The sequence below is a fragment of the Watersipora subatra genome, chromosome 5 (assembly GCF_963576615.1).
Source record: "Watersipora subatra chromosome 5, tzWatSuba1.1, whole genome shotgun sequence".
In the NCBI taxonomy this organism is placed as follows: domain Eukaryota; kingdom Metazoa; phylum Bryozoa; class Gymnolaemata; order Cheilostomatida; family Watersiporidae; genus Watersipora; species Watersipora subatra.
In genome coordinates, this window is record NC_088712.1 from 44,889,918 (window position 1) to 44,914,962 (window position 25,045).

The 25,045-nt window shown below is 33.0% G+C and overlaps 1 protein-coding gene across 1 annotated transcript; it reads left to right on the forward strand.

Annotated features, from left to right (window-relative positions):
- Positions 1-2,314: 2,314 nt before the first annotated feature.
- On the forward strand, positions 2,315-24,615 carry LOC137396566 (cysteine-rich secretory protein 2-like). The gene is made up of 9 exons (XM_068082879.1): positions 2,315-2,394; positions 9,437-9,530; positions 12,519-12,604; positions 16,834-17,061; positions 17,735-17,826; positions 19,662-19,747; positions 20,020-20,118; positions 23,022-23,141; positions 24,287-24,615. The coding sequence occupies exons 1-9, from the start codon at positions 2,338-2,340 to the stop codon at positions 24,391-24,393; spliced, it is 969 nt and encodes a 322-aa protein (XP_067938980.1). The 5' UTR covers positions 2,315-2,337; the 3' UTR covers positions 24,394-24,615.
- Positions 24,616-25,045: the final 430 nt, after the last annotated feature.

The window sequence follows — 25,045 nt, forward strand, 5'->3', positions numbered from 1 at the left end:
CACAGTTTAATGTTATATATATATATAAATATATATATATATATATATATATATATATATATATATATATATATTTAGTATGCATATATATATTTATATACATATATAAATATATATATATATATATATGTATATATATATATATATATATATATATATATATATATATATATATATATATATATATATATATATATATATATATATATATATATATATATATATATATATATATATATATATATATATATATATATATATATATATATATATATATATATATATATATATATATATATATATATATTTAGTATGTATATATATATATATTTAGTATGCATATATACATTTATATACATATATAAATATTCATGTATATATGCTAAATATATATAAATAATAAAATACAGCTCGCTAGAATTAATGTAAGTTAGAACGACTGTCATTTAGCTTTCACATGTGAATGGAAGGGTGCTGGTATGTAGAAATGGGGAGGGAATATGGCATGACTATCAGGTGTCGTCAAGATATACATATCTCACACAAGGGTTTGGTCAGAAAATTTACACTCTGAAACCCTATCTGTACGCGTTGAGAGTTTATTGACATTGTGTATTGTCAGTTTAACCAATTAGCTGGTCACGTTCAAAAGACAACACTAGGTATTGTGAGACTAACAAAAGGTTCATGCTTACTCAACTCAACAAAATAATCCATTCATTCACGCTACGTCTTTCATTGACTTTCGGCTAGTTCTCCCAGCTGAAGTCAAACAAGGTTCATATAATGTAACTAAATAGATCTCTTCTAGATTCTACTAGCTGATAGTCAAAACTAAAAGGAGGCTAAGAGCTCAAAACTTAACTTCAGACTCGAAGCAACTGTTGGCCGTAAGTACAAAATATTGGCGTCAGCTCTGAAGCTATTATAACAAAAATGTACAAGTAATTGGCACTTCTGGAAAAGAATACACAACTCCAAGAAAAGTTACTATAGTAAGCTGCTTCAGTCAGGTTATCATACTAGGTTATAACTTGTCTGTGTTAGTAATCTCTCTAAGATCGACTACGATGCTTCGTTAGACTACTGCAAGCAGAGGCTGTGCATGTTTTCTAAATCATCGTTGATTAAACAATCGCTGTGTTATTTTGACTGAACACACATGAGTTTAGTGGCATAGGAATTTTGATGACTAGAGACATCCCCCGTTGCAGAGGGCATTTTAAGGTTGAATGTCATCCCTGTCACCACTGGTGACTTTTTTTGGAATTGACCCTTGACCTGTTGTTTTTGGATCAAGCGTTGGATACCAGGTCTTCTCTTCATAGGTTGTTTATTATCAGATAGAAGCTCTATTTATCATGATCACAGTGCTATAATAGGTCACACATCGATGAGCATACCAGTTGGGAAATTGATGCGGCTTGACCAGCATCACTGACTTATATCGTTTACCAGCACACATTCAAATTGCGGTTTCATAGATATGCTTGTATCTAGACTCCAAGTTCATGAGATAGCTAGACTCAAAGTTATTGAATTTTTAGGAAGATAATATAGATATGATTTTTATTACGACTAGTGAAAGCTGTTGAAAATCATTTAAACCAGCAAGCCAAAAGCAATAAACAACAGTAAAGGAAAAATATTCATATTGCGATTAAAGTTCATTTTGAATAACGGTGTTCTATAATGGGGATTGGTAAGGTGTTGGTATCTAGTATAAAATGTTGTTGATTTTTTAGAAGTCACTATGTAATAAAAGGTCCGACAAATTAAAGATGTGATCTGGGTATCTTAGGCAGTAAATATCTAATAAGAGAGTCAGCTCCTCAGCGGCATATAGACACTAGTCGTAATAGTCCATATAAGGTAGCTTAACTCTAAAGCGTAATTTGTGAAAGTTTTTTCATTTTTCGTCATTAGTCTTTGATACAAAGGGATACCAGCTTAGAGTGGCATATGACAGAAAAGACAATAGGCCATACCATCCTGGTTAGAGAGATGAGCCTTTTGGCGTTATATCTATCTTTCTGGGCTGAGCTAGAGCGTGTGTTAAGTAGATAGCCGTGACTTACTTTACTATGTTGCACCCATATGCAGACATTCACTTTCTTTTGCTATGCAAAATACATCAATTATACACTCGCCAACACGAAGTCATAAGTCAAGGAGCTGTGAATCATAAGGATATCCCCAGGGCCAATAGTTTGACCAATCACAGACCACTATCTGGCCAATCAGAGATCAGGCTCGTATCAATGTTTAATCATCTTATCATGGATTCAATGAATGCATTTAGAGTGGCATGTATATTGCTACTTGCAGAAAGGAAGCATGGATGCAAAAGGACTTACGCTACTGGTTCTGCTCTTTGCCTGTCCTTCAAGCCAGGTATGTTAGTTGCTGTGTTTTGACTATTTGGAATCAACTTGGCCTATTGGCGGCTCTTTCTCTACAGATACACACAAATCTGTGTAGCTGCGAATATAACCAAAATAGTACCAAACCTGCCATTGATTGTCACTATTTCAAAGTAGCTTCAAGTCTTAAAATTTGGGAGAATTTTTGTTGTGTCAACTTTGCTGCTTGGAATATTATATTATTATACTATATTATTATTGCTGTCAACAAATATTTTGTAAAGGAGATGCACTTCATTAGTTGATTAATGTAGCTAAATGAAACTTTTATCTTGAACCGAAATACTTCAAAAAACAGCATAAAATGTTGAAACACTACCTTCAAATGAAAAAATCTGAAAATGCAATCTTTTATTGAATGTTTGTCAGAACATTCCAGCTAAAAAATCTAGAAATGCTAGTATCTAATAGGAATAAAACCAACTTTGTCACTGTGTGTTTGTGCGCGAGTGTGTGTGCGTGTGCGTGCGTGCGAGCATGCGTGTGAGTGCGTGTATGTGCTTGTGTATGTGTGTGTGTGTGTGTGTGTGTGTCTATCTGTTAGTCTGCAAAAACACTATGCATTACCACACTTTTCAGCCAATTTCATTCAAAGTTTGTACTCATATGCTCTGCATTTTTAGTTTGTTACAAATATTTGTTTGCAAACATTCATCCAGTTTTTGAGAACCAGCCTTTTAAAAACCTGTTTGCCGGCTGTTCGAATGAAATTAAAAGATCCCAGGCATCGCAGGTCTTACTGCTACTTCCTTCTAAATTATAAGCTTGCTTGAAAATGCATAATAAAACTGTCACCACTAATTGTATTTGTCTTACTTCAATAGCAACCAACAAAAATATCAGCCATGGTCCGGTTGCTAGTGCGCCTGACATATAATCAGCAGGTCAGCAGGTCAGCAGGTCAGTAGTTCAAATCATGAAAGGTGCATCATTGGTGGTGTTAAGAAGAGCTTCCCATAACAGTTGCAGATAAATAGCATTTAGTAACAAAACACCAGCTACACTCGCACAAGTTGGAAGTGGCACACCCAAAGATGCCACATTTATTGGTATTTCTCATTTGGCAGCTTTTCAAAAACTTAATTAATAGTCTGTCGAGGGTGCGGCGTTCAAATCTTTTGATTTTTGACTTCGGATAAGGATACAACCTTTCATTTTAGCTCAGTCACACAGCGTAAAACATCCTTTCCCTTTTTGCTTTCATCGGCAAACCCCTTACAACTGATTCGGGCAATCTTGCACCCTCTTGTTTAGATTGAAATAAAAAGGCTTAAAGCAAAATGATACAGGACATATTAAGAATATATGCAAACAATATGTTATTGTAAAATAATTCTATCGATAATCAGAAAGTGATGAAAGATGTATCAAATGATACCTCAGAACAAAAGCTGTTATTAATTTATGATTCTTGATTGCTTTTGTCGAAATTCAATTTCTTAGCTTTTTAATTGATTCTTGCATCCTCCCTTTCACCTCCTTGTTCTCCACCCCCTTGTGGACATAAGCACCCACTTCTAATCAGGAAACCCTGGTGTAAACTGCCAGCTGGCTAGCATATTTTGGATACCCTTCAAGCCACTTATAATAACTGATATTTATGTTCAACGTGTGACGAGTGCTGAAGTGCTATCTGTGGGTAGTTGGTGACCGCCCGCTTCCTGCTCTGTATGTAAGGATTTCTACTAACGACTGGCTAGTAATTGATTATAATATGAATATAGATAAAAGCTATGTCAATGTGAATCATATTAGCGTGTGAATGATTCCCAATCATATATGTCAACAGACTGCCAAAAGTAGCGAGGGAAAGCGATAGACTAGATTCTATCAATGATACGCAAACTACAGCCATGGCTAGACTGCATGATAGAAAGCGTTATTTGGCAATGTATAGGTTTACAATTAATGTATGTTTACATATAATACATGCAGCCTATACGTTTATATATAATATATGTTTTTATAGAATATAAGTTTGCACATAATATATGTTTACATGTATTGTATGTTTACATGCAATATGTGTTTACAAGTTTACGGGTGTCTTATGGAAACCTTTCAAAACATATGCTACTGTTTCACAAATATCCTTTTGTAATTTTCTTGGTAAGGCAATAGACATATTGTTGTTCAGACAGCTTAGCATTTGAAAATGCAGTCATTTTCTATGTGACTGATGGCAGAAAACTGTTCAGTATTCTTCTAGCATGTACCAAAGGTTTTTAAGGTTTAGAGAAACAAAATGACTAGGAAAATTATACCAAATCATTTAAATCTTGCTTTAAAAATCTTTGTTTACTTCTAATTTATTTAGGAAGAATGGGAATTTTTTAAAATCTGAAAAATGGTAGCTAGTTTTTTGCTTTTTTGATGTCTATTCTAATGCTAGCTCTATATCAAACCAGTTTCAGCTTTTTGTAAGCTTTTCTGATTGCCTCTTTGCTAGAAAATTTTACAAATTTTAAATGTTTCAAATTTTACCAAAAATTTTTCATTTGGCATATAAGTAGTTGGAAACACAACATATAACATTTTTTATTATTTTCACATAAAACTATACTAAGATTTGTGCACTACCAATCACGTATTACAGCTCACCATACCTCCAATCAATCACATCACAAAATATTTGAACATACTGCCTTACGCCAAACATGGTCATTTCCACACTTGCGTTGCAGGTTTCGAAATCCTTCAAAACTATATCCAGCATGTTTGTATTTATTAGAGCTGCTCAACGATTATAAAAATGAATCGCGATTAATAACTGGTCTGAACCAGTTAATCTTCGATTAATCTTAGAATTATTCTAGCAAAAACTTGCATATTCAAAAACAAATAATACAGCTACATATAAATTAATTATATTTGAGACAATTGTTAGTAGTAGTACATGTTATGTACAATGTACATAAGTTACAATGTAATAACTATTATGAGTATGAAAACTGTCTATGAGTCTATAATTAAGTCAGCCAAGAGTTGAGGCAGCACAGTTTATTCCCATTATCTGACTAAAGAGATGCCCTCTTCCTACATACAATATTTCCAGCTTTAGAGAACAGCCACTCGCAGGAGACTGGTAGTAATAGTTATTGTCTGTGACAGCTGGGGATGATTTCTGCGCGGTAGGATGAGAATTAATTAAAATATATTTTAATGATGATGTGCTGTGGTGGTAGGCAAATCCTTTCTGGCATATACTGTGCTTCGCTTTCTTGTTTACGCTTCCAACAACTTACAGAAATGCACTACTTAGGGTGGAAAACATTTTTCTGCTTTCATGTTCCAATAAATTCTCAATCTTATATTACTAATATTCTGCAACTGAAATATGATAGGGATTTTTTTGAAAAGTGAACATACATGTATAATTTACTTGAGAAAGTTTTTAAAAATAAACAAAAAATAGACTGTAAGATACGTATTAAATAATTCTAAAATTGCTTTTGTTGCTATTACCTAGAAACATGCTCAAACAACTAACAACATAGCCACTTACGGCTAGATAGGCTTGGTGCTTGTGCATTGTACAAACAAGTTTAATGTTAGCGACTCTTTTGTGTTTTCATAGTTGAGTGCAAAATAATTGTGGTTGTAATTTATTGGTAAGAAATTGTTGCTTGTCATAATATTTATTTGTTAGTAAATTAAATGGTAGTAACCTGCTACGTTAGTAGTTAGTATTACTAACGTATGGTACTAAACAGTACAAAGGAAAGGAACCACATCAAGATCATCACCTAGGTTGCATTTTAATTGAAGATTAATTGGCCCAACTCAGTTAATCGTTTATTTGTATTGGTCGAGTTAATCGTTTAATTAACGTGATCATTGTGCAGCTCTAGTATTTATCCTTCCACACATATGACAAAGACAAACATCTCTTTCGTTTTCGTGATACCAACATATTACATCCGTCATTCTATGTTTCAGTTTATGAACTTTTTGTTACTTCAACCTACAACTCACTATTCCAACTTCTCTGCAATACTATTAGATTATCAACTTTTAAAACACTTTTGTTAAACTCACTCAATAACTTTACTTTTTGTCTTTCCATTTTCGTTTTTGCCTGAATTGAAACAAATAGTTTTTCTAATGATTAATACTGCCAATAAAAGTTATACATACAGAAGACTAGATTGCAATATTTTTGCCAGAAAAAGCTATACTTCAAGTCCATCGATCAAAATTTTTTTTATTTGCTACTTTTTCCACAATCCTCTACACACATTTGTCTTAAGCTACTATGTATTGCTAAAACTGATCTTGTGATTTGACAAATTCAACTGTCTTACTTACCACAATGTAACCTACGCAACAGCTACTTACGCATTACCTACGCAACTGTTCTCAGACATCTCTAAGAGGCAACTTGTCTTTCAGAAACAACTGTTCTCATGCAAATGTGTAACAATAAATATCTAGCATAAACTGAGACAAGGATCATGTCAAGTGTTAAAGCAATAAAATATAATACGAAATGAGTCCTTCAAGTTGTTCAAGAGATTAATTTGCGTGAAGATTATAATAGAGCCATATAAACCTTTAAAGTTTAAATGATAAATGTCTAAATATATAATCCATTGAAGTATTTACACATATTGCTTGTAAAGTCTTGCCCGCAGCTTGACTTGAAAGTGTTTCTCCACTATGTTTGCATGATGCTTTGTAGTTCCCTGTACATAAGTGTCATGCTTAGGGAAGCTTACATGAGTTTCAATTGCAATTGTATACTTCTCATTATTGTGAAAGAGTCATGGTAGATTTTTCAGAGATTAAAATAATCAAAGATATGTGATATGATATAATCAGATTATCCAGAGATATGTGATAATCAAGCCTCAGAGATCTTGTTGGCAATGAGTAAAGCTTGGTTCCCATATACGTCGCAAAGCACCGGTGACAGCACCGCAGGCTATTAGCAGCGAATTGGGAACACATGCGCCGGGTACCACCGAGAACCGCCGGTAGTTGCGGGCGGCAACGCAATAGTTTATCTCTGTTCAAATTTCGCAAAAAGCCTGCAGGCAAAACTTTCCCGAAATGCACTGTACAGGTGAAAATCACCATTATAGAAACGACATGGCGAGCGAACATTTTATTTGGTTACGCGATTAATTTAGCGATGCAGCTTTATATGTGAACAGATGCCGGCGAGCCTGCCATCGAAAGCATTTTGCTGCGCAAGTTACTGCCGGAGTTTCGCAATCGATATGGGAGCCAGGCTTAAGGGTTTGCTTTCCTATGCTTCATTGCAAGTTGGAGCCTAAGATGTTTATAAATGAAGTTTGTTGGCGATGATTACCGTATATCGAACAATTGGGTGATCAATACAGTCTGTTAATTCTAAAATGCTTTATTCTGTCTAAGGGTCACCCTCTAACTGAATGAGTAATGCTTGATTAAAAGCAGTGGGCGGTAGACATTGCCAAGTTTATGTAGATATGTATACCTGAATGATTATTCAAGTTGTTATTATTGTTCAGTGATGTTTAACTTCAAAGTATTATGTTTATGTTTTGTACATACCTACGTATGAAATTTCTTTTATTTGCATCAGTGATCATCAACAAGTTGATGTTTTTCATGACAAGCAAAAAGAAATGAGAAAACATAAATCAGAAATCAGGAATTATTAAATGAGTTTAACTATAGTGTCTTAAAAGCTGGTAAGTGGTAAGTTATAAGTAGGGATAGTGAATTGAGGGTTGTAGTATGTTGTAGCCACAAAATAGAAAATGATGCTTGTCATATGCGTAAAGAAAAATAGAAATATTATGGGCTCAGTTTACACAAGATATTGAAACCTGTAACACAATAGCAGATATGAGCAAGTTTGGGGTAAGGCCATATGTTCAAAGAGTTAGTGATGTGATTGGTGCAAGTGTGGTGAGATAGAATAAGAGACCAAGAGTACACAAGTTTTGGTATATACATTTCTGTAAAAGGAATATCTTTTTTTGCATAATAGGACAGAAAAATATACACGGTATATCAACACCATTGATCAGATGACAATGCAAAAGTTGAAAGTAAACCAACAGCGAAGTCTTTCTGTTTATGAAATATTTCTACTGATTCAAAAGAAACACGTTTGATGATAGCTCGTTGCAAACATGTTCAATGTGTTAAACCAAGTAAGATTGTTTGATAAAGCCAAATATTTTTCTTGCCTCCTCCACAGCAGAATGATAAAAAGACATCTAAAAACCTAAGTCTATCTTAAGGTATTCTATGCATATGAAGAGAATCTGAATCCCTTGAACAGGTTCCATTGCCTGAGCATGTATCACGGCTCTCTACTTCATATATGGGCAGTAAATAGGCTACAATAAAAATGTCTCAATTATAACGGATAATCCTATTTGATTTATATTCCCTTAACCTAGCGTGACCAGCATTAAACCTACATATCTGTCAGTTTTGCTAAAATCACAACAAATTGTACGGCGTGTTGACTCACGAATTGATTTAAATTATTGGTTTCAATTACTAGTTTGTGGTTTTAATGTTTGACTTGTTAAAGGTTTGCTGATTTTAATACCAGCTGTTTACTGATGCAAATACCAGTTGTTCGTTGATTGTAATACCAGTTGTTAGCTGATTCCAATGTCAATTGTTTGCTGACTCTAGTATCAGATGTTTGTTGATTCTAGGGCGGGCTGTTTGCTGTTTTTAATACCAGCTGTGACTTTCTCATTTTTGTTTTTACGATTAAACGATTGAACAGAGTACATTCTTTTGATAACAACTATGAAACATGTTTAACAAAGTAAGCCTACAATCTAGTTAATCAAGTGCATGCAATCAAAGTTTCTTTCAAATACTAAAATATCTGAAAAGTGCTTCAAAAAAGGACTAAAAACTGAAGTGGAAGGTCTTTTGTAAAATATGTTTAAAACTTTTTATATTTATAGTTGAAAAACTCTAACCAATTTTTAATTTTATTTGTTTCAGAAAGTATTTGTTTTAAAAAGTGTTATTTTGCTGATATCAAATTGCAGGTTTCTCTGGAGGATTGCATCGCAGAGAAGTACTTTCAATTTACCAAAGAGCACACAGCTTGTGTTACTAAATCAAATGATGCTACTAGCTCTGGTGAGTTTTGTACTTATATATATATATATATATATATATATATATATATATATATGTATGTATATATGTATATATGTATATATGTGTATATGTGTATATGTATATATATATATATATATATACTGTATACGGTATACGGTATGACTATGTTACTGAAGCAGAAAACAGGCTAAGGCTTGCCAGCCTGCAACATACAACTACAAGTTCAAAAACAAAGTTCAACAAAAGGCCTCATTAGAGAATTTCTCAGTGAAATCTGCCACTTAGAATGATTCACACAACTAGAATGTTTAATGTATTGCATTATATTAGAGTCTATTTGGCTTATTCATAGTTTATCCAATTTGTCATATTTATCCAATGAGTCATATTTATCCAATGAGTCATACTATGTCAACTGGACAGCTGTGTGAGTCAACATCAACCATTTTGAGGACTCTCTCTCACCACATATGGTTAGCCGCAAGTCTAAAACTCAAATTATGTGACAGAAGAGATTTGTAGAGATCAACTGGCGCTAGTTTAATGACCAGAAGATAATGCTCAGCACTGATTTTTCTCTAGTTTAATTATGAATTATTTGTTTTGTGTCACCTATAAACATAAAGTTAGCATAACACTGGGATGACTGGACACCTGGCACACAATGTTAAAATATTTAGTTGTCTTTTAATTTTATAGCAAGAGATGTAACTAAAAGTATCTCTGGTGACTAAGGTATGCGATAGCACTTGTGTAGTTCTACAAATGTCCGTAAACGTGTAGCTGTGATCGAACCTGCTTCTTTTTGCGATATGTGATTAACATAGTAACGATTCAATGGAATACCTACCAATAATTTTAATAAAACAAACAAAAATGAAACCATTTATTATACATATGCGGGTATATAATTTGAAATAAGCTAACAAAATGTATATGGTTGATCATATCTGTACAGATTATTATCATCAACCATTAAAATGAAATGTTCCAAATTAAGCCCACGCATCATTCAAAAAACATAATTTACAGCTATTTGGTTCACACATTTGAAATGAGTACAGAATGAGAATTAATTTGATTTATAATCTATGGTTATTGATTAAAGTCACAATGAGTAACAATTTTGTAAATGCGAATTTTAATTCTCCAACAAAGGGGTTCAGTTTATTCCACACTTCACCGTACTAGGTGAGCAATCTCTTATCATAACCTAAAATCTTTAAAATATTTATATGGATTTTGGGTTATGGCTTCTGCAGATGTACCATCACATGCAATATCGATAGGCAATATTTGGCGCAATATCTTACTCATATGCAATATCAGTAAGCATCATCTGGCGTGATTCTCTTGTGCCATTGTGTAGCTTATTACGGCACACGCTAGCACTATTCTGCTACCTGCTTTTGGTGAAATCGAGAGTAAGCCTACATGAACAGAATCGGATCACTTCACTCTTACCTAATCACGAACCTCCCATGAATAGGGCAGCTGAGAACACCTATATTTTACTCATCTGAATCATAGGGAAACTTGGGCTATGTTATTTTGAAGCAAATACATGCAAAGTAGAACTCTGCTTTGATGGGCTGTTTTGCTATATTTCTAAAGATTATTTGAGTTCAGGTTTTCCCAGACAGCAGTTTTGTCCAAACCATAAGTTAAATAAATTTTGTATTATTTTTACAAATAAAGCCGGCCACTTCAACACCCTAGTAAGTGGCTGCCAAACAATAATCATAAAAAATTTACACAGCTGTAAGAATAATAAAAAATAACACTATTTTATTACTTTATTGACAATAATTTCATTTTAAATAGAAGTGATTTTTAATTATGTCATATAAAAATCATAAAAGAACAAACTTTAGCCACTACAAGCAAATAAATGATGTGACATATAGCATTTTAAATATCTTTCTCTATTAAGAGGCCAGATATTACGTAGAAAATGGTTAAATTCCATTATGATTTTTTGTACATAACATTTAGCTATGTTGACCTGTTGAGTTTAAAACCTTTGAGTTCACCACCGCTTTATGTTGAATCTAGGTAAGTGTCTGTAGAGGATCTGTCTTGTCAGATCCTACAAGCTCATCATTATACAAGGGAAGGAGGTTGTTTGCTAGAGTCTATAAATACACTGCTCAAATTTAAAAGGTTTGATTGTTGAATACTGTGTAAATGCATGCTGCCATCTTCAAAGTAATCACTTACTCATTTTACTTGACAAGGTGGTGTTTTAATCTGTCACATTGTTGGTTACATGAGCCAGCATTACTGTGATTCATGTGTAACTAAAAGGCATCGACATGTATATAATAGGAGCTAACAAAGTGCAAGAAAATGTGTTAGTTTTATAGATACTTGCTAAAAACAAGTGAGGGCCAATAGAGTTACTAGTATGAAATTTTCACATATAGAGTTAATCTTGCAGAAAACACACCACCTCACAAAATATTTAGCTTTAGTTTATTTTATAGAGAGGTTCTGTTAAGCTTTTTGACTTTTATTAAATTTTTAATTGTCAGCTTCAAACAAAAGATTACATGGCAGTGCCAAAAAATGTTTTGTAACTATGAGTCAAACACAATAAAGATATGTTTTCACTAGGCTAGGTAGCTCTTGCAGTTTATTTTTATATACTAGACTATAACACTGTAAAATATAGATAAGGAAAATGATAAAAAACAGGTGGTTGGTAGACGAAGAGCTGAGTTTGCATTTAAAAAAAATCAGTTTATGCCAGCTTGCAAAATTGATATTTTTACAGAAAGGAAAATGAACTCTTAAGTAACCAAATGTTGAAATAAACTCTAGGTTTAACTCTTACAGTTTCAGCAGCAAAATGTCTGCCCCTCTGGCCAGCGAAGTCATGAGTCAGTCTTTTGAAATATGGTGTATTCTCTTTATCTATTGGCAATCTTGCTATTCTACAGTAAATATGATAGCAATTGGCAACATTACACATTTTTTAAATCGGATTAAACTGTAAAATTTTAGGCGTTTCGGAGGCAGATCAGAAGCTGATTGTAAACAAACATAACCAGTTAAGAGCCTTGCAAAGTGCAACAAACATGCAGAAAATGGTAAGTACAAGTAACCAGGGCTAGAGAAATGTACATGTAAGCAAATTATCTCTCTTATACCGTAATATAAAATTTTTACAGTAGGGATATATATATATACATGTATCTTATATAAAAGTTAATTTTTCGTTGTATAAAATAAGAATTTTATTGGAAAGATAGTAAATACGCGTGAGAAACAGAGATACTATAGGTGATGTAATTTCATCGGTGTTTAGCCAAACGTAGCAGTTGATGTTGGCGAGACGGAAAGGTCAAGACATTGAGACAGTCTGCTATACCATACACTATAATGTATTTGTATCATTATTATGGTATATAAGAAAGTTGAATAATCTATAGCTTGCAGATCACTTTATAGAATTCTTATACCTTTGTTTATATTGATATGGTTTCTAGGTTCAGCAATTATCTGCAATTGAAAAATGGCAAATCACAGTTCATGCAGACTGTGAGCAAAACCATTAAAGTGCTTAGCGCACATTTCAGCTACAAACAATTGTCATCTATTTTTAAACACTTGCATGAAAAGTTAACGCTGATTTCAGTTAAGTGTACTTAAAAAGTTGATAATACAGCTATCAACCTGCAATGTAAAGTTACAATACTATAGTTACAATAAAAGCTACAATACTTAGCTCTTGCTATACTTCTCAAACATAGCAAACTTGTGGAATCTACAAGCTCAATGTTCAGAGAGAGGATTTCATTTAAATGCACCTGAAGTCACTCAAAATCTTTGGTTCAAATTCATGTTTCTAGTACATGTTAAAGTTTCTTCAACTCATCAAACCTGGAGTGGAACAATAGTAATGATACATTGACCAGAAGCGCTAGACATTTATTGTTCGCCTCATGCTTGAATCACTGTAAGCTACAAGTTTTTAGGTTAACAAACAAAGTAAAGCTAGATATGACCAACGAGTCTCTTAAATTACCAAAAAATGTTTTTATAGTCAAGTCGTGCAGTATTCAGCTAAAGCAATGATAAACACGGGCAAACTGTTGAGTTACAGCTGTAATGTATCCACGATAGTAATTTTTACCAAAAAGCGCTTCAATGTTTTGAGTTTTGTTTAATTGGCATATATTATGGTAAAAATCATGATAAAATTTTTCTTATTTTGTATTTATATTTTCTGAACAGTCAAGATGGAAAATACCCATCATATTGATTGAAACATTCTGAAAGAAGAGGTTTACTCTGACAATCCTCAATTGTAACTTAAGTACATTAAATTACAGAATGATATGCCTGCCTATAATTAACTCTAGAAATAACTGCCTTTAAACCCCTTGACCAGTAATTATGTTAGATAATAAATTGTGTGGCACTACTTCATAAAGTATCCAGGTGTCTGGCTTTTGACGGATAATTGGTTTGTGTTAGTCTAGGAAAAACTAAAGGCAAATCGCATCTGCTAATTCTCAGTGTAGCCAAGTGATTTTTAAATCCAAAGCTAGTATGCACTGTGCAAAAGAGCTACTTTTAAATATGGTTTGAATATGCTAAATGGTATATTTCTACATTTTGGATTATTTAGGAACTATTGTCAAGTAACTGTTATTAACTTCATGAAATGATATGAAAGCTTAATTGGTTTAACAAAATACATGTATTACTTTACTAGTATGCTGCTTGTCTGGAGTTTCTCCATATAAAAGCTCATGTTAGAAAGGTCTTATTTTAAAAGAGATTTATTTGAAGTTATATATATATATATATGTTTATATATATTTAAATATATATTTATATATATTTATATATATATATATTTATATATATATTTATGTATACATATTTATATATTTATATATATATATATATGCTATATTTAGCAACAGAGAATCAGGTGAAGGTGGCTAGCAAACAGTTTTTAGCAGAATATTTTATACAAATGTATACTTTAAACAATGTAAATGCTGCAAAAATTGTATGGCCATTTATCGAATTAGAACCATTCAAAGAAAAAAAAGAATCAAGCAGATCAGGAGTTGAGGTTTTCTTTTAAAAATTCAGAGGTTTGACGAATGTGAAGTCCAAAGATTTAAAGACATGTATCCAAGGATCTTTTATAGCAATAAACAGAAACCCACATGTTTAATAAAGTCTGATTGGTGTAAACAAGGCAGTGATTGGATTTGAATTTAAATCATGAAGTAAATATCTACTGAAAGACTTAAATAAGAAACAGTTACTGTCGATACAAATAAAGAAATATAAACAGTAAATTATATTATTCTGGCTATTCCTGATTTTTGTCCTAAAGATTGTAACATATTATTAAAAAAAGTGAAAAAAGGTTTAAAAATAGATGTCTTGATAATGTGGGCTGTTTTGTCAATCTATAAATGTTCAATAGGGGATTGATTTTGAGAATTTAAAATGAAGGTTACTCTCATTTCCAAAACATAACTTTCAGTATGCGGGAAAATCTAAGTTTAAGATTATGATAAAGAGAACAAAAACCAAAGAATATGCATGTTTATGAGTCAAGCAACACATGTACTTTTATTTCTATATCATGTCATAGAAATATGAAAAATTGTTTAAAACAGTAAAGAGCTAAAATTTAAAAGTAACATTTAAAATGCTTTTGTTACCCTATAAGAATTTAGTATGCAACAGGCTAATATAGTGTATATCTGCTATATTAGACTAATTGCATCAGTGCATTGAAGGGGGAAGGGATCCTCAAGCAGCCAGCCCTGAGCTGAGAAGTTAGATTATGTAAAAGTTAGCTCACATAGCTTTTCCCCATTTCAAACTAAACTAGTTTAATGTCGCACAATTCCATTGCGGCTCTTTTAAAGTTTAAAAAACTACTTATAATCAGAGATGACTATTATTCTAGTGACATGCAGCTCGACATTGTAACAACACTTGATATCAGGATATTTATATCTGTATTCTTGCTTAGTAAAATTTCATTCCATTCCATTGTGGGTACATACATGTATAAGCAGGATATGCATAGGCCCACTCTATGAGCACCAAGAGTGTACTGTCATCCAGAGAAAAGCTGCCATGTTATTTGTCTGGCTTCAAAGAAGAATAATTTATGTATATATACATCTCCAAGTTTAACATTTGTCAATCCAGCTATAACAATTTAAATCTAACATTGAATAATAAAAAAATAACATGCGTTTTACGCAAGATTTGATCTTGAAGCCTCCTGTTCACAAGGCAAGAAGCTAACCAATTAAGCTATACTAGATGCAATGATTACTCAAGCAATATAATTCATTGAAAGGGTTAAAACATGCATAGCTTCTTTGCGTCACAGCTCAATGTCACTAAAGCTTGCTCTCACGGTTCTTGTTAGTAAGTTTAGCAATACGGACACTAGCTTACTCAAATTAGCCGATGGCAACTACGTACATTACCTGCCACTGTATATAAGCTGTTTTTTAATACCTGCGCAATGCGGTGCATTCCGCTAGTTGTCAATAAAGCTTTGGTATAATCTAATTTGTACGCAAGGCTAGGAGTCATAACCAAAGCCAACAAGCTAGGACAGATGTAAATAAGCTAGCATGGGCATAAACAAGATCAAATTAAGAGTGGAAAATGAATGGAAATGTCTTTTATGGCCATGAGTAAGCATTCACAGTAAAGATGAACCTGCAAAAAGTTTCAATAGATTTTATCAGAAAGTATTGTTATTTTTTATCATTAGCGATTGTTTTTGATGTTTGAGTTGATTTAACTGCTAGGATATTTCATGATCATAATAATTATTGGTAAAACCTGATTGCCGTTAAAATGCTCAAATCAAGTGAAAGGGCGATTATAACATCTATAGTTGCCAGGAGACCAACAGACTAGAGACGCGTAATGTTGCAACTTGAACATAATAGCTGATATCAACTATAGCGATGATAGCAACTAGTGATGTCATTTTCCACGCATTTTTCTTCTGAGTGTCCTAATGCGATGAGCATCAAAACAATCGCAAATGATAGAAAAATATGGATACTCTCAGATGTGTAGGTTCTTTAATGTGTATATTGTTAAATCAACCATAGTGCTTTATAATCTTTGGCTCAGATTTTGGTGATATTTAGAAACTAACTGAAGCTGTGGTGTATGTATTAATTTAGCAGGAAGACAACTCCCATTTGCTATTTTTTGTTTTTTTGCTTAGTCTCTGGTAGTCTGCACACTTACCGCTCTGACAATAATCTGATACTGTATTTTATTTTTGGTTATGAAATATCCAAAGGTTTGGGATGATGAGATCGCAAGTATAGCACAAAGATGGGCAGACAACTGCGACTTCAATCATGACAAGTACCGAACGATTCCCGGAAGATTTTCCTTGGGACAGAATTTGGCTTTAGGCTACAGATTGTGGGACACCGCAATTCAAGGCTGGTACGATGAAGTCGATGTCTTCACTTATGGCAGGGAATCTGCGAACGTCTTCTCAAATGTCGGCCACTACACCCAGGTACATTATATTATACATTATACTTGGAAGTTCAAGCCTCATACAAAGCAAACCTTTTTCCAAACCTCTCCAACCACTGCTTTGGACAGACCGGTAGACCTCTCACTATGGTGAAGATTGTAAACTTTGAACACTATATGCATCCCTTAGCAACCATGGTTTAAGTGCCTTCTGGCAAGTTAGTAAGTGTTAGAGTGTCTAGCTACCAATCTGAATGTCATGAGTTCAAATCCCATAGGATGCAATCTTTTTTCTTTCCAATCTTGAATAATATGGTCTGAAAGCCTTCAAGGGATTTAGCCATAACTAGCAATATTTGACCTATTCAAAAACTGTGGCTGAAGCCACATTTTTTGCTTCAAAATTTAAGCCAAAATTTATGTGCTTCAAAATGTATTTTGAAACACCTTTTACAAAATTTGGCAGGAGTATTTACTGAAGCTCCTGATGCTGGGAGTTTTCTCCTCAGTTAGCATGTGCCATCAGCTGTTTATATGTACCAAACATGCAGTACATTGATGTGCACAATTTTGAGGCACATTGATAATGAAGAATGACTATGCACTGGCGTCTGAGAATTTGTTTCTAACCAAAGAGTTAATCTAGAAAGATTTATTTTTAGTGCATTTGGACCACGACCTTTGAGCTTGAGGCATGCATTTCTACTTTTTAGATCGTGTGGGCGTCGTCCTCTAAAATAGGCTGTGGCTACTCATACTGCTCTAACCTGAATGCAGATTTTTACGTCTGCAACTACGGGCCAGCGTAAGTGGAGATAACTACTTTTAATGCAAAAAAATATTTTTAATACTTCTTGTACAAAATTAGTAATGTTTACTGCATTAACAATAAAACTCTTGCTAGTTCAAATCGCTTGTTGTAATCCTTACGTAATTAGGAATGCATCATACCTTATACTTCTTTGACTAGTTCAGTTTTTCCTAACAATAAATATGTGTATGCAACTTCAGCAGCTTCTACTCTGAAATCAATTTGTGCAAATTTGTAGTTTCATTGCTCTAATGTTATTATTTGTTATATGTATTCTATTGAGAAAGCTGTAATGGTTTTTTCAAATACCAACCACAAATTGATAGCTTTTGGCTTTTTAATATTGTTTTCCATTGTTGACAATATTAACATTCTAATAAGCCAGGAAGCCAACTTGTCTATATAAAACTAGCGAACACTGTTAAAAACTGGGTAATGCAGTTTGATTAATGCATTATATTTAACTTTGAATGCTTTTTGTTCCCATATTTAAACCAAAAGTCAGTTGGTGCAATTAATCAGCAATAGGCCTACATTTTATTCTAAATATTTATTGTTTTTCAAATAAATAAATGTCTGCTGAAGTTATGGAAACAAATTCTAATAAATTGGATGTATTGTTGTTATTCCAACACTTCTGCGGTTAATTATTTTATTTTTTAAATCAAAAAAACCAAATAATAATAACTAATACTAATAACTAATAATAATAATAACTAACAATAATAATAAGTAATAATAATAGAAGTGCTATTTAAAGCAGTAGGGTTTAAACCAAAACATCAAAACTACTGATTTTGATAAAATGTTTTACCAATATAACGGATCTTTAAGCAAAATTAATTTTTAAAAGCTTTTTATTTAATGGTTTCAAATGTTTTTTTATAACAGGATGTAAGCCAACAATTACATCATATAGCATATTGGTATCATCCTTATTTGGGACATTCTTTTTAGTACGGCCATGTTGATGTATTGAGCGGGTCCTAACTCAAAAACTTTATATACAGTATAGTCTTTATATTAGAGTTCTTGAGTTAAAACTTGCTCAATCTATCAACATGGTTGAGCAGGAACGCAACCTGTGAAGCTATGGAAAACAAACTTTAACAATTTTGAGGTATTATTGCTATTTCATCACCTTTGTTGATCATAGCATAACTATTTTAACAATTAACCAGCTTAAAAAGAACTAGTTGGCTTTCCTAATAAGTAAATTAAAAAAGTGTTACTAATGTTGATACTTTATGTGTTGGATCTCCACAATTCTGCTCAAATAGCATTTTTACTCGGTTTCATCTTGTTTTTTTCTATTAATAATTAGTTTTATTAACTTAATCTACCTGATTATTTGTTAGGTGGCTACTTTTAGAACATTACTTACTAAGATTACAAGATTAGAAAATGTTTTTGGTTCACCACTCTTTATAGAAACATAGTTCATATATAATCTTTATAATCAATTTTATTTGTATAGAGAGCTGCAAACCAAAAACATTTTCTAAGTTTGCTTTCTTAGCCAGTAAGAACTTTTATCATTTTCTTCTTTTTTGTACTGCCTCTTGTTTCATTTACTGATTTTAACTTTATATGCTGCTATGAAGTATTCTAATTAAACCATATTTCTAAAATCATTCTCTTACAATATTACCTACTGAATAACTAACTAATGCAATATTCCTATTTTGCAAGGCAAAAACCTGACTTGATGGCTATACAAAGATCACCCTTAATAAATCCTTGCAGACTTTTATAACATCTGCTTCGACTATACTTTTCTAAGAGGTTATAATTTAATCAAGTTAGAATATCTTCTGTCAATATTGTAGAGGGAACTTTGATTGGTGGATTCCATATGAAGCAGGAACCGCATGCGGAGCTTGTATTGATACTTGTGATGATGACAAACTGTGCGGTGAGGCATTGCTGTCACAAACCTTTACATCCGTCCGCTCTAGTTAAAACCATAACAACTATTTGTTATGGCTCAAACTAAGCTGTATGGCTTAACAGCCATACAGCTCATTTTATCATAAGTGTCTGTTTAATTCTTTTCTTATCATCTTTCTTATTGTTAGTATCTTTTGCTGTCAAATAGGATTCAAAGTTTTCTCTTAATAGACTAAAGAAGTTAGATTGCCACAGTTTTAAATATAGACTAAGATTCTTGCAACTCTTTGTTTACAGATTGTAATGGGAAGGTATGTGAAAATGGCGGATCTCTGGACCTAAATACATGTGAATGCACTTGCTCACAGACTTGGAATATTCCTGGTACATGTGGATGTAAGTAACAGAGCTGTTGACAGCGGATGTAAGTAACAGAGCTGTTGACAGCGGATGTAAGTAACAGAGCTGTTGACAGCGGATGTAAGTAACAGAGCTGTTGACAGCGGATGTAAGTAACAGAGCTGTTGACAGCGGATGTAAGTAACAGAGCTGTTGACAGCGGATGTAAGTAACAGAGCTGTTGACAGCGGATGTAAGTAACAGAGCTGTTGACAGCATGGGTTATCTTGATGTTGATTTCAGTACTCAAATAGTTCAATTGAGAGACATTTAAAAGAAAATATGTCACCTATTTTATTTGCCTAATAGTGTTTGTCTATTCTTATGATTTAAAAAAACATCAATAAAATCTATTGTAGACTATTTCAATAATATATTCAGTTTTTTTCTCAATTTACTTAAACCAAGAGTTGTCAGCCCTGAAACACTTTGACAAAAATTTCTTCCGTTTTTATTTCAACTTTATTTTTGCACCCCGATAAGTTAAACATTATCATGGAAGGTCCAGTTTGATATGCTGCATATGAGTATACTTTTCTGCTTGCTACTAGTATTGCACTCTCATGCTTCGAATAGAGTCAGAGTTGCTTCCACTCTGAATCAATGAAACAGTGATTCCGAATGCATTCGACGCCATTTTGTTTTGCTAAATTTGTTTGAAGGCATTCGCTGTGAGAGTACTTTGACATAATTGCAAAGCTAACTTCTGATGGATATAAATTGGTAATAGTCGGCTAAGCTCTTTCCAGTGGATGTAACAAAAATTCCACACTAATCATGCGTGTCTCTGCTATGAACATGCTCTACTGCTAGTCACTATTGTTTCTGCTTGGGTTCTGGTGTTTGCATTACCATTTAAATGACAATGATGGGTTGCTCATACAAAAATGACAAAATCATTATTTTTTTAGTTTTACTATGTCAACAAGCTTTAGTTTGAAGGACACACCATGAACTTTGAAAAAATCTATATTGAATTGTTGAAATAATACGGTGTGAGTTGGTCTGTAGCTGGTAACTCTCAAACCTATCCCAAGCATAGAAACGCAGTAGGCTAAACATAATTTCCAAACAGGACTAAAAAAGCTGCTTAAAAACTTGATTGTATTTGGCTATCTATTGGTAAGATCATCAGAAATGTTTCCTTAGCCCGAGAACTAAAATACCAGCTCAAGGCTCAAATTTGAGGGTTGTTGAACATTACTGGTTTATTAGTTATTAAAGCTGGTAATTTAACAGTAACACCGAGGAATTGAGATAGTGAATTGTAGGTTGTAGTGACAGAAAGTTCCTAACCTGAAACATACGATGGTGGATGTAGTATGCTGGTGTCATGGAATAGAAAGAAAGCTATGTTGATCATATGCGTGGAAGGATAAATACTAATATTCTGGGGATAGTTGAAGCAGAATTTTGAAACCTTAACAATTGCTGAATCAAGCTAGTTTGGTATAAGGCAATATGTTCAAAGATTTTTTGATGTGATTGATAGAAGTGTGATGAGCTGTCATATGTTATTGGTAGTACCCAAGCCTTAGTATAGTTTTCTGCTGTTGGTATGGTGAGATCAAAAAATAAATATCAATGCCTATGATCAAAGGACAGAGTGTTGTCATTCTGTTTACGTATACATGTACATTATAATGAAGTTTAGTTTCTCAACCCTACATGTGAGAACTAACAATGGACTACATTCAAATTGTCAGTTTCCGCAATTATTTTGCCTTTATTCATAGACAAAACTGTAAAACAAATGCAGAAACGAACAAGTTTGGTATAAGGCAATATGTTCAAAGATTTTGAGACGAGACAAATAAAAATTTCATCAAACCTACAGGCCATACTAGTTGCCTGTCTTTTATGTAAAAACCGATTTAATGACATGTTTAGGTTTTCCTTGATGCGATATACTTAAAGGTTGACTTGCAACAAAATTCACATTACAGTTATTTGGCATCAAAAGATTCACCATGTCTTACTCTGTTGTGTTGTAGGTGCCAAATACGTGGAAATGTGATTACAAGCTCTTAAAAGCTCAAAAACGAAAAGCCGCTGTAGATTGGAATCTGTTTATTTATCTGACGTGTTCATTACAGTTTGGTTATCGTCTTGTCACGTGATGTTCTCACATGTATTGAAAGGCCAATAAAAAGCTCACTCTAAAATATATCGTAGTACTAGTTCATGACAAACACTTCGGGTTTTACCGAAGTCCCCGTATTAAATATAAATGCTCGCTACTTTACAGTTTTGTTTCGACCCTCGTGACCTGGTCTAATCGGCAAGTCGTAATCTGATCATGTGACCCAATACTTCGCAAATAATTTTTGCAGCACTTTTCGATTATCACAGGTAACCAACAGACTTGCCATGGTTATCAGACAATAATATGTACTCCTTCGAGCTAAGGTTAAAAAGTTTAACGAGTTTTTACGGTAAGTTATAAGATATCAGTGCTAAAAGTGACAGCATTACAATGACAATAAAACAGACACGTAAGAACAAAAGACATGGTTTTATTGAATGCGTGAAACATATTTGTGAAAATATTTCAACGAATGAGGTTGCATGAAAGTGTAAACAGAAACCATCTCCCACAACTACGTCCCATTTGAGCCGTTTTGGAAAGTGTTTTGGTGTAGCTGCGATTAACTGTTCGTTTTTTAGCTCTTAAGAGCTTTTAATCACATTCCCATATATTTTGCACCTACAACACAATAGAGTAAGACATGGTGAATCTTATGATACCAAATAACTGTAATGTGAATTTTGTTACAAGCCAACCTTTAAGGAAAACAAAGCATCTTTAAAGACTGAGATCTTACTACTAGTTACACCAACCATTGACTGCTTCAAGAACATTCAAGAACATTCTAGCTCTTTGTGCTGATTTTTTGTAGTAAACTGCACAGCGGTAGAAGAGCCATCAAGTTGTAAACCCGGCGAGTTCTATGATGGCAAGTGCTTTAGTTGGGCAAATGTGCCAGATGAGTGCCCAAATATGTGCAACATTTGCCCATGTAAGTATCGCTCGAATATAGAGTCTAATATAATATCCCCTATTCTTAAATATACGTAGATGTTAGGTTGAATATGAGAACTGCCATGAGCTTAAAGCTTCAGTTACAAACTTTGGTGAATTTTAAAGTATACATAGAAAAAAATATGATGATTTTATTATGTAGTTACCAAAAGTTGCACACAACAATTGTATTTGTAATTCTTTCAGTTTTTCTTTAAAAGGGACAGGATGTATACCTAAGCTTAGTAGTTTAAAGCCTTCTTCAAGTTGTTCTTGTATCAATTTTTTGTTGTGTGACTTCCACATACCAATATCTTTCATTTATTGATTTAGTATTAGTTGCTTTGCGCACCATACATAAAACCTGTATTCTACCAAAAATGTTTAGGCCTGCTTAATGATAGTATATATATATGTATATATATATGTATGTACATGTATTAGTAATAATAAAATTACAAAGAAGTCGCATAACCACATCATAAAAATGAATACGGTTCATGATAAAAATATGCTACAGCAAGCTAAACATAAACAAAAATCTATTACATAGTGAAAAGATAATTTGTATGATTGTCATTAGACACGCTTGTAAAATAGCTAGTAGTTCAATAACCTACTAAACTAGTTTAAAGCTTTACTATATTCAGCTCTGCCGTAAAACAAACATTTGACTTTTGTTCTTAACTTAAGATGTTTGTTGATTGTTTTCTACGTGACCTCTGAATTTGAAGTTGTCTTTTCATATTTTACTCCATATATTATGTCATAGACCTATTAACTATACTATGTATAGTATATATGTATAGTGTATGCATGGTTAATAGGTCTAAGTGTTATATAGTTAAATAGCTGAATGAGATCATTGTTAATTTGAAATTTCAAAGCTTTCGCTTTCCTAAACCGTGTTTCTTACTTCCAGCCAGAACATTCTATCCGCTACGTACTTTGTCGTGCAGCATCTACTGTATTTGTAGTGTGTTTAGGTAATCTTACTAACAACTTGGTTCTATTGCTGAAAATGATTAAGAGTCAACAAAACTCAGCTATGCAGTTGTCTGAACTGCGACGCTGTACAAAAATCAGCACAACTCAAGGTTTCGTTACTTGCCTATCAATGTTTATATGCCTTTATTTTGACAGATTCTGGAGTAGAATTTGAAAAAGAAGACGACTCTGCAGCAGCTGTTGCTTATCCAGAACTTCTCATGTTTCTTTTTATCTCTCTGCAATACCTGCTAATAGCCTGAATTCCATAGTTATGACTTCTTGCCAAATGAAGATTATACAAACGAATAAATAGCTCAAAGTATACGCAACTATATTTTCGTGGATATTTTAGTATAAATTCAGAGAATATTATTTTTATTTTTGTGTTTTTTTGATACAACAAGAACTGTGAATTAAACAGAAATGAACTTGAATATGGTGAAACAAGTCTTTCTCACTGTGACATGATCAATAACACAACTGTTACTTTAAATACCTCTACAGATTTGCTATCTCCATTTTAACAATACACCAACTTACAAGGAAACTAGCTGACCCACCTAATACTAGCAGTAGAACAGTGTTACTAATGTTTATATTTTATGTGTTGTATCTTCGCAATTATGCTCAAATAGCACTTTTACTCAGTTTTATTTTGTCTTCTACTACTAATAATTAGTTTATCAGTTTAGTTTACATACAAAACTTATATATTATTCTGTTGAGCCAATATACAGAAATACTTTTTGCTTTCTGGAAAAAAGCTAACAGCTAGTTTTGTGCTTTGAATTTAATATATTAACACCATTAGTATGTTTGGTTCAAAAATAGGAGTAGTCTGTTAGTGATCCTAAAGCTAAATGTATCAATTTTACTATCAAAAGGTTATTATTCATCTTATCCGTAATATAA

Bases quoted from the DNA above. Each gene is read 5' to 3' on its own strand.
- LOC137396566 (XM_068082879.1), top strand. From the start codon at position 2,338: ATGGATGCAAAAGGACTTACGCTACTGGTTCTGCTCTTTGCCTGTCCT. The intron at 9,531-12,518 runs GTGAGTTTTGTA...GTAAAATTTTAG, and splicing joins AAATGATGCTACTAGCTCTG to GCGTTTCGGAGGCAGATCAG. The intron at 17,827-19,661 runs GTAAGTGGAGAT...TCAATATTGTAG, and splicing joins GTCTGCAACTACGGGCCAGC to AGGGAACTTTGATTGGTGGA.